Consider the following 17,218-nt stretch of genomic DNA (forward strand, 5'->3'; position numbering starts at 1 on the left):
AAATAGCAACATAAATTTTGCACATATTAAAGTACACGAAAGGAAAACCGCTACGAGAGTAAAAAGCTGTAGCATAAAAGGATTTCTTACATGTGTTACTACTGGAGAGCCTCTACAGAGGGTTGACAACAGGCTTACAATAGTTGACACTTGATTACTTAATTTAGAGTCTGCAGCTGTAGATGGTGCTCCAGTGCTACTCCGTCCAGGTTTGCAAGCTGAAGACGGTCCTGACGCTGTCCCACCAGCAGCTGCCATGCGAGATAACAACTCCTCAGTTAATCCATGCTTAGCTAATGGCGCTGGGTCAACTCCACGTCGTGTGAATCTGTCAGCTAACGAAGCAAAGCATCTCAAAGCTCCATCTGAAACCTAAGTGCAAGAGAAAAGATGAAAAAATTTAATTGAGATGAGAAGAAGCTAAGGGGATAGTCACAAGAACACAGGACACACCGAAGCAGCTGATTTCCCCAGGTTGCTTCGAAGTCAACGACAGAACAGACAGAGTTAAGCCAGAAACTCTGAGTTGGAACTCAACAGTACTCTGAACTTCTCACTGAAGAACTTTACTGTCATTGGGTGTCCCCACCTTGACTTTTTCTCTGCTGATATACAGAAATCAAGGAAATGCTTTTTCTTTGTCTAAACCCCAAACCAATCTAGCAAAACACATTTAATAATCGAATAGCCAAATTAATAGATGTTGAAAGCACATTTTAAAAGCATTTTTCAGGTATAGAAGTTGTTCTTACAGGAAACAACTATCCCCACCAGCAACTGTCCATTCTGACAATAGAGTTTGATAAAATCAAAGCCAACCCACAGCTTGGTATTGAAATATAAAGTGCTTAACATTCTGGTTGTTCTGATAGTAGAGACTGTTAAAGCAGCTTTCTGAAAATAAACTCCCAAAACACCAAGAAAATGCACTGAAGTTTTACTTCCTAACTTCCATACATTTTCTGAATTACAGATTTTTTCAAATAACAATGAAAATAGAATTGCAAAAAAAATTTAAAATTATCTTCTATATTTATAGACTACAAAATATTGTAATATTTATAACTTTATATTTATAATTGGAATTATGCTAATATCACAAATTTATATTAATTTGGTTCTTTCTATTAAAATAAATGTTACCAAACAAGCTATTGGCTAAAGCACCAATCCAGAACTCCCAAAGTATTAAACTGACAGTTAAGTTTGACGGTTAAGGTTGTACTTATAGGTCTACATAATTAAAATAAGTGTTTCAATTGGACCAAGCTTAAAAAGAGGACAAACTTGGAAAAGCAGATGTTACCGTTAGATAACCCACACTGTCTGCTGAGCACCTGACCCAGGGAATATGCAAGTATTTTTCTGACAATAATAAAATACAAACTCCCAAATTCCAAATTTAGGTCTGGTCTGTCACTAAAGAAGGGGGGGGGGGGAAAAATAGTGACCCTCTGGAAACAAGGCTTACTGATGATCCTCTTAATCCAGCAAAATGTACTGCTGGCCAACTGCCCAGGAAAGGATCCAGCTTCTTTTCATGTTGGTGTTAGAAAGAAAGGGAGAATTTGCCTTTAACATCTCTCTCATCTATATACTGAAAGTGTTTCCATCTTTCAGACCAGGAGGTTTGCACAGACTTATCAAGATGAGCTGCTTCTGGCACACTTCCCATCACAGAGGTGCAGCAGCAAACCAGACTGGTATTAATAAATAGTAAAAGAGAATTCCCACAGAACAATAATAGCTATTCTTTACCAACCACTCAATTACTGCAGTTCACAATTCCTAAAATGTCATCAACTTTTAGTGCAGACCATCACCATCTCCAAGCACAGCTATCACATACCAAGGGCTTAAAGACAGTTACTCAGAACAAGATTAGTCAGAATTCATGAAGATAAAATCTTAAATCGCCATTAAGTTTGCAAGGACTTAAAAACCAAAGCTTCTTTTGCATAAATGCAAAGCATGCCAAAATCCTGGCACAGTCCCTGCAGGCCAAGCATTCTGATTTATCAGTACTCTTTTGCAAGGGATTTTTTGTTTGACTTGTAATGGTCACTACTCATGTTTTCTGTCATTTTGCTCCAGTTTTGACAGCACAATGGATAAACAACTCTGCAAATGTATGCAATCTGCATATGCTTTACAGACTTTTTTATCAGAACAGCTCTTTCACAAATAAACAAGTTAAGCTTATTTAACACATTGTGTTTAGTGACATCCATTTACAAAGCAAGAGAGTACTGCAGAAAGTATTTACATTTCTTCTCAGAAACTGCAAGTTTAGCAGAAAGGTTAAAAACCCAAACTTACATATAGACTGTCTTGTGCCCACATTCACCTGGTCCTATCTCTTCCCTCAAATGATGTTTCTAATTGGCAGCCCACACAAACTGACCAAATCCAACAGTGTAAAAGGATAACAGGGGGAACAACAAGAGTTTAAAAAGGAAGTTACTAGGCAAATGCATAATATACAACAACGTTCATAGTAAATCCTGAGGCTTGTTTCACACAACACACATTTCTCAAGGATACCAGTATAGACTAGCTTCCTATCATCTGGGTTACTCCAATCTTAAGCACACTTAACTTAAAGCTTAACTGCTAAAAGATATATTTTGAACTCTTATTCAGTTCTCCAACAGACCCAGCAATTGCTTTCTTCCAAACACATTATAAATTCAGAAACAGTTAAAACACTACAGAGTTAAGGTCTAAATTTCAGGATTAGCTTGCCTGAGACGATCAGTGCATTAGAGTTGCATAATGTCTAAAAACCATGGCAGCTTGTTCTGAAATAGCTAGCGTGACATTCCCCTGCCAACGGGGTCTTTCAAAAAGATCTAAAATATATACTAAAAAAAAAAATCTAGATTGGGCAAAAAGATTGTTCACCAATATGATATGCTTAATAATGGAGGGAGGAGGGGAAGACGTAGAGAAAGGAATGAGGACAGAGGTGGGGGTGAAATAGGGACTGAGAATGGTATGGACAAGAAGCCTGGCCAGGATACAGAAAGAATTTGGCTGAATAGCTATTGCAGAGCATTAGCATGACATACACAAAAGGATTCTACCAGTAGGAAGATAATTCCTCTGGGACTAATTTTCTACATTTTACAATGACTATTCATCTAAAACTGCAATAAAGAAGTGGAGCTGCGTCTATAGTAGTAACATTTAAGCCAGATTCCAAAGTAATATTTTAGCACTGATTGTGGATGTTTTTATTGCCTCTCTTAGACTAGCAAAAGAACAGACCAAATTGATTTCTGTCTCTTACTTAAGCTCAACATAATAGTGACTGAGGTACAGACATAGAACAATAACTACTTCAAAAAAAATTTCAAAATGCACTGAAAAAGTTACACGACGTTTTTCAATAAAGTTTACAGAGATTATGTAAGATCATAGTCTCAGAACAGTGCTTGAAGTCAAATGCTAAGAAGTATTTTTATCCTCTTGTCATCACAACCGTAGAAGAGAACTATCACCATATCCAAATACAACAACTACTATGTAAACATAGTTGTGGAAGATGTGTAAAAATACCTAGCCACTCATTTGTTAAACATAATGGAAGTTAAATTCACAGCATATTGAGCCAACTAAATTGAGCCAATTACCTGATGGTCTTCATGTTTTAATAAACTAGACAATGATTCCACACAGATCTCTAATGAAGAATCCTGAGGCTCCATTTTGCCGCAGAGTCTGGATACCACAGCCATAGCTGAATGCAAAGTATCTTTATGAACAAGGTGTCCGCTGTCGCGAATGAATGTCAGAACACAATTCAACCCTCCAGCTTCAAACACAGCTCCTGACTCACGGGTACAGATTAATTCTAACACCTAGGACAAAATGAAATTTAGTCAGAATGAAGAATACGAACAGTCATTTATTTTTTTATATCCATCTACAGAACTCGTTAAGAAAGAAGGAGCAGAACTAAAAAACCCTCTCTTCCTCAACACCCAGAAAAGGCCAAAGCCTTCAGTATTCAGGTAGCTACAGTCTTCTTCAAAAATACAGGAGCAAATACAAGAAAACCCCCCTTAACACCATGGTCATAACAGGTGTTCATAAGAGAGAGACAGGTAACATCTTTTCCTGACAAAATTAAGTCTTTGGCCAGCACACAACTAAGAGTTCTGAAACTTTCAAGAGTAGGCCAGTACTTCAGTGGTGTACTTTTGAGTAGACAAGAACTAGTAAACAGGAAATACATCCATAAAGTCTGATACCATGGTAATCGAGGACTCACACTATATGCTATCATATTATTAAGTTATGCTTTACACAAGAGATTCAGGATCTTGTAAGCTTTTCTGAAAACTTCCCAAGGGTGCAGAGGAGCTGTGTCTAGTGCTACTGAAAAGACAGACAATTCTGGAGTAATTCTTCATTCTCTTTTTAGCATAAAAATTGCCCTTAGCATTCTAGTCATGCAAAATACACAGGAAAACTTTCTTCTAACAGCTCTTGTTTCTTTTCTGTGCTTTCTTTGAAAAGGAGCCTCAGCTTTGAAAAGAACCAGACTGACAGTAAAGATAAGCAGCATTGCTGGCATGTACGTTTTTATCACACTTTGATTTTGCTTCACATTTTAATAAAACAAATAAGTTCAGAATATGAGGAATCTCTTCAGAAACAGCAAATTTTCCAAGTCCTTCTTAAAATCAGAAGGTTCTTCAGAATACATACCTTCACACATTGCTCAGCCAAATCTCTGCTGGTTCTGTTGTTAAGTTCAACAACTACTAAACGATTACAAAGTGCCTTGATAGCTCCATCCACTCCCACAATCCTACGGGTACATTCGGCCGATACATCCAGATAATACGTTATGGCACGAGCTGTTACTTCTAATACATTGTCTGGAGCACTTTCATCAAGAAAAATTTTGCACAGCGCTGGTAAAAAAGTTCGAGGAGGGCATCTGCAGAGGAAAAAAACCAAACAAAACATTAATAAGATTAGTAAGTTGTGCAAGTTTCCCTACATCAGTTTCATGCGCTTCCACATTAACAGATTAATGCTTTTCATGGTGACATGATTTGCTCGATTAGTTTATAGTTGGTTCAGAATATTCACTCAGAATGCCAAGATGAAGACATCTCATACACACCCTAAAAATCAAATCCAAAAAGATGTTGTATTACAGCAAGAACCCAACAGAAAAACACCTTGAAATTTTATAATCATACAGGGAAAAAATTATCCTCTTGGGAAATAATTTCAGAAATTAATCTCTGAAGAATAAAAAACATCATGTGCTTTTTGATGTAAAAGACAGGTGAAGCATTCATCAATTAATCATTCTGAAGACTAATGCAGAGGTCATTCAGTCTCCCATCTGCTATGCACAGTGACTCATACAAGACACCGAATTCTGGAACAGTAAAATGCTAATAGTTTCCTTGAAGAGCTGACCATACTTGATGAAGTAATTAAATAATACCGCCTGACAAATCAATGCATTATCCAACAATCCTTAATGAAATGAACTAGTAAGCGAAGCTTAGATAAAGCTAAATCAAATATTTAAAACTTATATTAGACCTGCCAGCCTATACTGCCCATTGTTCTTAAGAAATTCCCTATTTAACTCCACATCTCTCTTAACAAAAGTTTACATGGTGACTTCGCATTTTAAAAACATTATCCACTTGAGAAAGAAGTGTGAAATTTGTACTCTTTATTAGATGACCACCATGCAATGACACAAGAAGCATTTCAGTACATAATATTTAGAGCAGACAGTGCTGCCTGTTCCAGTGTTTTGGATCCTTTACACTCCGTTTTATGCAACACCAGACAGATCACTGATACCCTGCTATAAACACCGTTCTTCAAACATTACACTGCAAGAGAAAACACACTATCAATAAACACAAATCTTAAAGAAAAAAACCAAAACAAAATCATACGTAACCAAGTGGAAGGTAAGGAGCTCCACTGTCTCCGTTTGAACACTAGCAATTAGTAGGAAACAATTTTTCTCAGACTTCCAAAGACAGTAGCAGAAAAACTCTAGATTTTTGCAGGGCCTTAAAAGCAAAGCTAAGAAAATCTTATAAATGTTTACTAAGGACAATAATGAAGTCTAAAGACAAAACAGGAGGCAAAAAAAAAAGCAATGCTGAAACTTTAGGTGCCAAGGAATCAGTTCATTTTTCCCCTCCTTTTTCCTGCAGCAAATCAACACACATGAAATCACAGGCTTGAAAGGAAAAAAACAGAAAAACAGACTGGCTTTGTTGCATGAAATTTTATGCACTGTCCACTCCAGTACACGCTAATTTACTGCAAACTAAACATCTGTGATGCATACTATCTGTATTTTTTTCTTTTTAAAAGTTAATTAATTGTTTTGCAGTACTCATTAAACAGTTTATATTAGTTGCCTGTTATCTAACAGTGAAAAAGTCTAGCCTTCTAACTGAATGCTCTAGACAAACTATAAACTAACCTAAGTAATCACATAACCAATATGTAACAGAAAAATGCATAGTAAAAAAGGTAAAAAAAAAAAAAAGATGGTCTATGAAGAAGCATCAGTCATACAGCGATGCACATAAAGATAACAAAGCTTAATGATTATTACAACTCACACAAATTTAGAAGTAACAGAAGTATAAAGTTTATTTTTCTAAGACACCTTCTGCCCCCTCATGTCTCTCTCAACTCATTTTGGTTCAAGTTCTACACAGTACAGTAATACATACTAAGTTATTGTCCCTAAAGTCATACCAGGCAATAAAATGCATGCAGACGTCTGCAGTATTTATGAGGAAGGCAAAACAGACAGACCTGGATACTCTCAGCCTGAGTCTCTGTCAGCGAGACTATCAAAAAGTATTTTTATTATTGTTTTATGTACAGTGCCTTAACAGTCTGTTATACAGAGCTACTACTTTTTCAGAGAGGTCACAACTGAGAATAGATTCAACTTGTTCTTTCAAGCTCCGAAGGGTGACAGCAACACTGATGCTGACTCCAAAAACAAAGTCAAGTCATCTGTTGTATTCTCAGATACAAAAGACACATTTGGCCAATGCAGTCCACCACACACCAATCTGTCCAGATAAGACCTCTCTACTATCTTGTCTGCTGCTCTGTAACGTTCTTTCAGGCCGGTACATTGCTGTACTCTCTTTTAAGCTTCTAATGATATTACCAGTAGAAAAAAAAAAATCAAAACAAACAACAATGTTTACTAACCTAGCCAAGTATACAAGGTTTTTCATTACTCTCATAAAACAGCTTTTCTGGTCAGCTAGAGACGTTTTATTATTCAATGAAAACAAAATTATCAAGCTATATTTGTTTGCCGTTCTGAAACACACCTGCAAGAAACTGTGCCCAAGCCTACTCATATAGCCTTTCACCCTGTGGGTGTTAAGAGCTTGAGACAAGACAAAATAAAAATCTTAGTATATGTAAATTATTTCCTAGAATTTAAACAGTATTCCAGTTGTGCAGATTTTGTTAAATAAGATGGTAAATTTCTCTGCTGAATTAAGTGAAACAATCCAGTAGCAAGAGCTTCTTGTGGACAACTGTAATTGACTGGCCTTCTCTAATATCACATAAGCAAGCAGGCAGGAATGCGTACACACATGCATACCCTGCAAGTTTAAAATACTGCCTTCTTCCCACCTTAATTTATTGCAGTCTTGTGATCATTAGACACAGTAGCTCAAGACTAAGCCTCCTTCACAACTAGCTCTGAACATCTCACTGCACTGTCTACTCCTCTTCAGGAGGGTTCCTAATAATGTTTAGGACATCCTTCACCTTGTCTGTTGCCTGTGACATAGACGTTATTGCTGTTTGTCATACTGCGGTATCTGAGGGATCTTGTCACAGATCACGATCTCCTTGCACTACATCATCCCACATTATTACATCTTATCATGATATCTCAGCAGTTTTGACAACTGTGATTTGCTGTTTAACATATCGCATCATTACATTGAATTTCCTTATCTCACTTCCTCACAGCTTTCTAAACTATGTTAATACCAGTTTACTGTCAGTTAGCCCATCACCTGCATCTTTTGCTATTTTCATAGAAGTTCTAGGGAAGGCAATTTTTTATTCCAGCTTCTCCACAAACTATCAAAAGAATGAATTGCACTGCTGTTGCTATGCCAGCTGCTACCTAAATTGCTACTCTGAATGTGCACGCAAAATGACCAGGTAAGAATAATACTCTACTTGGCTTTACTCAAAGCAATAATATTCAGGACGAGGGGAAGATGTACAAGCTACCTGTGAAGAGCTACTCTTAACTGAAGGTCACAAAAGAACTTTGAACTTGGTTCTGTAACAACTAAAGATACATCCTTTCCAACAATACTTGGTCCAGGCATTGGAAGATTTGGTAGAATCGGAGAGTAGCAGCTGAATAAAGGGAGAGGAAGTTTACTACAGAACTAGATAAACTACGTGGAGTGCTAAAATGTTAGACAGAGGGAGTAATACACTTAAACACCCTCAACACCAAACAAAAACTCCAAACAAATTTCAATACTCTGTAGCGAAACATCTCTATATTTATTTCATGGCAAAACCAACAAACTAGTGTTCCAGCAGGCAAAGAAGGGTTAGTTACACAGAAACTCTTAACAGACACACACAAATTACATTCATAAGCACGCACATGCCATACAGATAAATTCCGATTCTTTTTGCCTGCTAAAGTCCACTTGGGCCTTAGAAGTCCCTAAAGATCCTGCTAGCAAGGGAACAGCAAGTATCGGTTCTGTCATTCACACACAGTCTAGATCAACGACTGAGCCTGTAGCAGCAGAGAAGGGTGCATCAACACACTCCAAATGCTCCAGCCACAGTCTTCTCAAACAGGTGGCTGGAATTACACAGCCATCATTTTGAAGAACTTCAGTCATTACGCTATAGAAATGCTGTATTTCTATCAATACCTGTATTACAAACAGAAGTATACAGGCCAGCTTTATAGAGATCACCCTCTAATCCCAAAATCTGTACTAAGCTATTACATGGGTCTGTCATGGTTGAAACTATGAGCATCTGCTGTACACTTCTCAGGAACAAGAACATGCATGGGTGGGTAGCACCAGAGAAAGGACTGAAAAAGATAGATGGGAACACCAGCACAGGATGGGAGATGGGATACAACACTGTCACGGCTGTGTGGCAGGTGTCCAAAGTACACTTTGAAAGAAAGCAATCCACTGCTCACCTGGAAGCAATTCTAGCAACCAGGTCCCGAGAAGAGCACTTTCTGAGGACCAGCCTCTCTTTTTGATGAAGCACCAGGTAAGCAAATACAATCAACACTAGCAAGAACCAAACAATGAGTCAGACAAGCCATGTTACGTGCATGTCACTATTACACTTTAAGTCCACAGTAAATCCCTGCTGGCTTCCTTAGGTAGGCCAAAATAGATCAAAGGGACCTCAAACTGTCCCAAATATTTGCCGTAGAAGATTAGGTCCCATCAGTAACATAGGCCCTAATGCTGTTCCAAATAAGACTGCGCTCAGAACTAAAAGGTACTTTTTTTTTTCTAAACTTAAAACATTCCAATATCAAAAGCAGTTTAATCACGGTGCTTTCATCTAGACTATGTAGTAACTAAAAGAAGTAATACCTCACAGAAAAAAGGAATTAGGACAGAAAAAAAAGAATTGTTGCTGTAACATGCAAGTTGAATGGAAGGGTAATCACTCTGTTCGCAATGACCTATTTGCAGCGCAGCAAAAATATAGTAGCGAGTTTGTCTTAATATAGGAAAAAAATCTATTTAATAGTTGTTATTCTTCCAAATTAGAAAATAATGGTTAACACAAGCTATCAGGTAGCTCCATAGTTCAGATTTCTATTTAGGCACTTCTCCTAATGCATATGCAAATTAAAGGAAAATGTTTTTAAATTTTCCTTTCTGAGAACATACATTAAAATCACATTGGGCACATATTAAGCAGAAGACTCCTTTCAAGAAGGGTGAACAGGGACCAGCTTAGTGAATTAATGAGGTTACTCTGTGTTACTCCCTGGTGAAACACCGACTTCTGAGTTAATGAGGTTACTCTGCAACCAATGCTACAGTTCTTCATCACTACTGGAAGTCTCTCAGTTCTGGATGTCCACCTAACTTCATTCCCACACTCCAAAGATAAACGCTTCTGCTACTTAATATCTTGTGAGTGTTCCACCCACTATGCCTCAAAAGATCTTAATGGAAGGCAGGTTTATAAATAACATTTTTTGAAAGGTCTGATCACTATCAATATTTACTCTTTCTATTCTAATTCATTAAGATTAGGATAGCTAAGCATTCTGATCCCTGTAGTGATATAAAGAAAAAAAATCCTACACCACATAAATAATGCTGATTCTGTATAATTTGTGTTAAAACAAATTTCTTAGATTGTAAAGACCATGATACACAAATTCATTAATACACATTCTTCCTTTGCAGAAAATATAATCAATAATATAATATAATTAATAAAACAATAAATATAATCTATCTAAAACATTTTCTAAACATCACAATCATATTAATAAGATGTCAAAAAAAGATAGGGACTTTTATCAATATAATTATATTACTACAACAGCATTATAATCAGCATAACTCATGCCCCATTTAGGAACAGGAGTATCCATAGCAATGCAAACGTCTTAAATAGCTACAGCAGTAAGCTCCTGTCAGTGCTAAGCCCTTAAACTCAAATGAAATGACTCAGCTGATTTTACAGCAGGCCAGTGTAAAAAGATACCAAGGAAGTAAAAATAGGCACCGCAAACTCATTTTTGTAATAATATTTCATATTTTAAATGCACTCAAAAGCCTTAGCTAAAACAATAACAATAATGGTAGTTATTATAACAACTAGTGTTGTGTTCAAACAAAACCCAAAAGAAAGAAAAAAGATAATCCCACTTCATCCCCAAAATGGTTAACACAACCACTGCTAGCACTAAGGTGTGTTACTCAATTCCAGAATAACCGCTGGATGCGCTGTCCCTGCCATGTGACAAAGCCTTCAGCTTCAGGAGCCTGGTCCAAGACATGTGACTTGTGGCAGAAAACCAAGCTCAGCTGCCTGCCAGCACTTGTGCTGGATCTGTAACACATACCATCTGCTGAGACCAGTTAAAAGTGGGAAAATAAGGAATCATAGGTGCCTACACCATTTAGTAATTATTTAATATGTAATGATTTTAAGTAACTTAAAAGACTTAATTTAAACCTCAATAGTAACTGGTTTTGAGGAAAAATATACCAATTAAATATTTACAATGTGTCACACACTTCAAAGTTCCAAAGAGGACAGATGCTGCACAACTGAATTGTTCTTAAAGCAATAGCAATTCCAACTTACTTTTTATTACTGACTGGTTTTCCTTTCTGCAATTCTTTCTATGGAAGGAAATCTCAGGTCTCAGACTTTCCCTCGTTGTTTCTTTTTCCAAAGTACCATTTTGTTTCCACATATGAACCAAAAACATCAGCAGAGTAATCAAGATCATACACAAGAGAACCGCCCACCTTATTTTGGACACATTTCCTACACTTACTGTATACAGTTTTCTTATTTTCTTACAGTGCTGCTACAGAACAAAAGGTCAGAAAACATCCACTTACAAATAAGACTTTAAAGACACTACACTGTATTTTAAAGGAGGAAGAAGCAACTTAAAATCAACTGCTAATTTAGAAACCTTTACCACAATTATGAAATGTTAAAACTTTTACAACTCTGAACCTCTACTCCTAACTCCATCACAGCTCAGGCAAATAAAATAAATCTAGAGAACTAACAACTTCACCCTGAATCTATCCCAGGAGAAAATGTGCATTATTAGAAATTAAAAGAAATTAATTTAGAGTTCAAATTTTATACTTAGAAACACTTTCAGACTTTCTTGTAGCTAAATAAAGGACAGACAGCTGAATCTTCTGAGACTTCACTATTAGAAGGGAATAAATAAGTACTCGATTACACATTCAATAAACACCAGTTGTGTAAAATGAATCAAAAGAAAAAAATAACAAGAAGAAACAGCTTCTGCAGGATAGGCAATTCCTAAATTTCTAAATATATTGTTAGCTTTGTTGTTGAATTTACAAAGGATGTGTCAAGCTGCCTTTTAAATTTTTCTGTTTTATAAAAGACATGCCATGTCTCTGGGTGGTAATTTGACATATGTTTATTCTCCTGTCTCGAGCATTTTGGAAATGCCTCACAGAAACTTGGTCCACAATAGCTGAATAAATTAAAGGACTCGAAACTACAGATATTTCTGCCGATGATTTCCACTAGCAGCACCCTCAATTGTGCACACAGATAATGGTTCAAGCGCACACTGCATTTCAAAATGAAATAAGCAATCAAAACAAGAACTATTATTTTGTATTCAAGAAAGGAAGCCTGCGATTTGAAATTCCTGTAACACCTATTTTGCTAAGGGATGAAAACTTCTGAAAGCTCATTAACTTGCTGCCGTAGAATTCTGAGCCCATCTTCTGTGTGGTACTCGCAAGAATCATTTCAGTTTTCTCTCACACACACAGCTCTGGACAAACCAAAGGGTACTTGATGATACTACTAATACTTCCATGGAAAAAAATAACAGACTGGTAAGCAGCAGCAAAGGCTGTGTGATGAGTTATGCAGAACTGTCTGTACTACTCAAAGCCATTGTCTCATTTAAACAAAACGTGTTTCAAAACACTCAGCTGCCAAGTTAAGGGTCTTAGTCTAGGTAATACATCAAGCTATGCCTAAGCAGGGAGTAATCATACGCTGGAAAGCAACTCTGAAGATAAATAACTAAAACCATGCTTCCTGTACAATGTTTTGGAAACATCTAACTAAATTCGGGGTGTTTGACAGTTAAATGTACTACTATAAACAGCACAGAGAGGCCAACACTGGAAAATATTTCCAAAAAACTTTTAAATTGAAGAACTGGGGAGGGGGAGGAAGATGTGGAGCCGACAAGATACTCGTGTGCAAGTACATCCACAGTAACAACAGCATTGGCTTTTAATTCAATTGGAAAAGGTAGGCCGATTGCCCACAACAGTGCAGAAGTCTGGCCAATTCAAACCAAAAAGGACAAGCATATTTCAACAACAAAGGCAACTTGGCAGCAGATTCAATAGTGAAACGGGGTAAAATTAAGTAGGATGCCCTATTGGAAACACTAACTACACATTACGCTTGTGTCAAACAATATGCTCAATTCGGTAATAACCAAGTAAACACAGGGACCTGTGACAGAAGAGAGGATGTCAATTTAGGTGACTTAATCTTCCCTTCCAGACTTGGCAACCATTAAGATTCTCAAAATGACTATATAGGGCTAATTAATCCATAATACCCACGACAATGATGCCATAATTCGCCTTTACAAAGAACAACCAGAAAGACACTGGCATGTTCAAACTCTTACCATTCCAAAAGAAACCCAAACCACCCAACAAAAGTATAGAACAGCCTTAAAAAAAAATCAGAAACAGTTCTAGATATAATGCTGTAACAAGATAGCTCCCTGAAAAACACAGAACACATCCCTACCTCCATCTCAAAAAACACTCCAAGGTGCTGAGGATCCCACTACAGTGGAGCCCACAGAGTGAATGCCTACTGCTATAACCTCTGCCTTTATTAAAAGACAAAAAAAAGTTAGTAGTAATCACATAAGTCTTGGCATTTTAAAGCTTACAAGATCCCATTTATTGAGATGTCTGCAACAGCCCAAACCAGTAATTCACTAAGAACATACACGGTTTAAAATAATGGAAAATGTAGTCTATTGTTGACAGCAATGCTTATCCTACTTTATTCATGACTGAGCACCAGCACAGAAGTGCAATAATGGCCCGACTTTTTTGTTTTGTTTTCCCTAGAATAACAAACCAAGCAAATCTGTAGGACACACATCATGATACCACCTTGATAAGGTTAGAGCTGCCCTACCAGCCTGTTAATCACGGAAAGTTAAAATGGTTAAATGGCACTTCACCATTGTCTGAATTACAAAGATGCTTTAAAAGCCAGCCCAAATTTTAAAAATAGACTTGAAAACAACTACTTTGGATTCCTACTCTTATCTCTACAAGAAAAACTGCTTTTCTATATATATTCAATTTTGATTCAGTGGAGTTACACAACCCTGAGAAACACAGGAGCCTGTAGCTTTAATCAATCAGGTGGAGGTAAAGGTTAACTGTTCCACACTACTCTACCACAGCCTCACTACCTCACATCAATTCAGCCTTTGGTTCATTGTGATTTCTTCTTACACTTATTATTACATGTCAGCAAATACAAGACAGAAAGATACTTTTTCTCTAGTGAATTCATACATAGTGGAGAACAAGGTTTAATGTAATCCAAAATAAAGACATTTGATTTAAAAAAAAAAATAAACTGAAAGGACTTCTATTTTACACTTTGGAACCCTAAATACCAACCCTTTGTAGAATTTTTATTTTATTTGACAAAAAAGCTGACAACTCTTGATAATTCTTTAATGACCAAATCTGTTCATACTAGATATACAGAGGTGGCTTAGGGCACAGCCAAAGCAGAATATATGCTTTATCTTTCTAAGCATTAATAAAGTTGATTTCATCTGTTGAGTGTAGAAGATACTTTACGTAGGTTTTACTGCCTTGTTCAAGTTTGTTTGTTGTAGTTTTTTTGTAATTAAGGAAAATCTCCTTATTAAATACTTCTACTCTGGCAGACAGGCAAAGAAAACAGCAACACAAAGCCCAGATCTGAGGAGTTCTCATTTGTTTATTTCACCAAAAATAAAATGAATCAATTAGACAGGGTGAAAAGAGATCATTTGAGACACCTGTGTGGAAAGTGGCTATATTAATAATGTGAGATTGTACGTTACAGCCTCTACATAGTTACAGGTAATCTTAAGGACAATTTAAACACTAAAAATATAACTTAAATTACGTTTATATAAAATGCACACTTAAAACTCCTGTTAAAGTTGACTTAATAGCACACAGTTTAACAACAATTTGGTACTAACACTTATAATCACGAGTTTAGCTATTTTCCTCCAATTCAGCTACTAAACAGAAACATTTCTATTCACTCATTAAGTTTCTGCAGTTCAAGCCACTGGCTTTTGCTGCTGGTAAAATGTTAGCCATTCTTCATGTTAAGTGACTAACAGTGTCTGTGACTCATTATCACCAGAAGATTAATATGCCTCTGATTTTTGTAGTGCTAACATATGAGTAACACTAAAAATAATTAATCAGATTCAATATGTAAAACAGGGGAGAAGGAAAAACTCTGTTATTTGGCATCACTACCTGTTATTGGCCACATACCCCACAATCTCTTGTGATACCACTAAAAGTTTGCCAGAACGCTATGAAATATACATCATACAATTGTGCCTACTTCCGTTTTCATGACTCAATCCAAAAAACTATTGTCAATATCCATTACTCTTGTAAAGAAACAAACTGCTACACAATTGTTAAAATACAGCATGTCCTTGAGACTATGTTTGTAAAATAACTATTACTTTAGTACCACAGTGAAGTACAAAGTTTTGAATCCATTATTTCAATACCTTCCCCTTGCGCAGTTTGTGATCTTTCTTTGCTGAGTGAGACTGCATTGCCCTTAACTCCTTAAGAAATCAGCCTGGAAACAGCTTTGTACTTTTCAGCAAACGCATAGCATTCATGTCAATATATTTCATAGGTCTTTGTTTCATAACTTTTCTGTCCTTACCATATACAGCTTTTAATCAACAGATGTACTTTGTTAAATGATGAACTTGTTTTTTTTTCCTCTTATGTAAGAATGGGCTTAATATTTCAAGTCTCTCCAACTGGTCCCTCAAAACCATCACATTTTGTTCTACAATAAATTGACTGTTTTAAGATTCCACCTTTCATCTTCCTTTCAGTTGTTGGATATCACAGATGAAAAAAAATTTCTTAAGGTTTTCTTAGTCAACATAATTAATAGCAACAAAAAATTCCAAGATACAGAAATAACATCTGCACAGCATACAACAACTTGGGAATGTTGTTGGGAACTCTTCTTACTTAAAAGAAGGAAAAAAAACGTTATGAAGTCTGGAGGTTGTTTTTTGACCAACAGAAAAATACATCCACATTATAAATCAGGCACACACTGGAACCATTTTCAGAATTAGTTCCTGAAAAATGTGTTTGGCAACCTTTCTGTCACACAATAAATCTCCTATTTAGACAAGCAATAATTCTCTTAAAAACATAGCTGAAAAGCAACTTTAAAATATTAACAAGGATTATTTTAATTATACTCTCAGCACATGACAGTTTTGGCTCCCTGAGCTGCTATTTGGAAAGGTTTTAAAAATGCTTTTCAGGACTTCATCTAATTCTTAGAGCGTTTTGAAACAGTCACCTTGAAATGCAGGCTGTGATGCCGCAGACACCAAATACAATCCACTGAGAAGTGTATACCATTCGCTGCTTCTCCCGTATTTCCAGTTATGCAGTTCCTCAGACACCTCTAAGATCTGCTGCAATTCACTGTAACAGCAGAAAATGAGCAATCTTTTCCAGTGGGTCTAAAGAGCAACTTGCTCTGTTAGTGAATTAGAGGAACGGAGAGAGCCCTGACATTGGCATGAAGCAACAATATGTCTGGGAAGAATAAAAATGGTGAGTGATAAACACAAAGTAGCAGCTCTCCCTTTTGAAGGTGATGAGCTACTGTTACCGTGTCAGCTCACCAAATGCCTTGGAACCCTATCTTCAGTGTATTAGCACTGCCATTTAAAAGTAGCAGTTTTAACTTTACTGACCTGACAACTTTTTCCCCAATTTACACCTTATTCTCTTCTGTTTGTCATTGAGGGAAGCTCAAAACAGCAGAAGAGATCAACAACTTACAAGACCAGTAAAATTAAATAATACCAAGGCTCAAAACAAAAATTAAAATGTCAAATGGTATTTTAAATGTTTCTTCCTTCAGACATAAAAGCTAATTTTAAAACCATAACACTGCAAAAAGACAGCATTCATGACCTACACTTGAAGAAAAACAGCACTTGGACTATTCAACTCATTTATATTGAAATAAAAGTCTGTTCTAAACAAAGGCATAGAACCCACAACTGGTTCATGTTTTAAAAGCTGACGCTTCGTTCTTGATCCTCAAATAC

General features: G+C 36.5%; 1 protein-coding gene across 11 annotated transcripts in view; it reads right to left on the reverse strand.

The window, feature by feature from the left end:
* Positions 1–17,218, reverse strand: part of HECTD1 (HECT domain E3 ubiquitin protein ligase 1) — a 59,283-nt gene that overhangs the window by 37,931 nt on the left and 4,134 nt on the right. For all 11 annotated transcript variants that reach the window (XM_054067371.1, XM_054067372.1, XM_054067370.1 and 8 more), the window contains exons 3-5: positions 4,717–4,951; positions 3,636–3,863; positions 91–372 (exon numbers count right to left, since the gene is read on the reverse strand). In XM_054067371.1, the coding sequence (XP_053923346.1) occupies positions 91–372; positions 3,636–3,863; positions 4,717–4,951 (745 nt within the window). The remainder of the gene's footprint in view (positions 1–90; positions 373–3,635; positions 3,864–4,716; positions 4,952–17,218) is intronic.

The sequence above is a fragment of the Cuculus canorus genome, chromosome 5 (assembly GCF_017976375.1).
Source record: "Cuculus canorus isolate bCucCan1 chromosome 5, bCucCan1.pri, whole genome shotgun sequence".
Classification (NCBI taxonomy): Eukaryota; Metazoa; Chordata; class Aves; order Cuculiformes; family Cuculidae; genus Cuculus; species Cuculus canorus.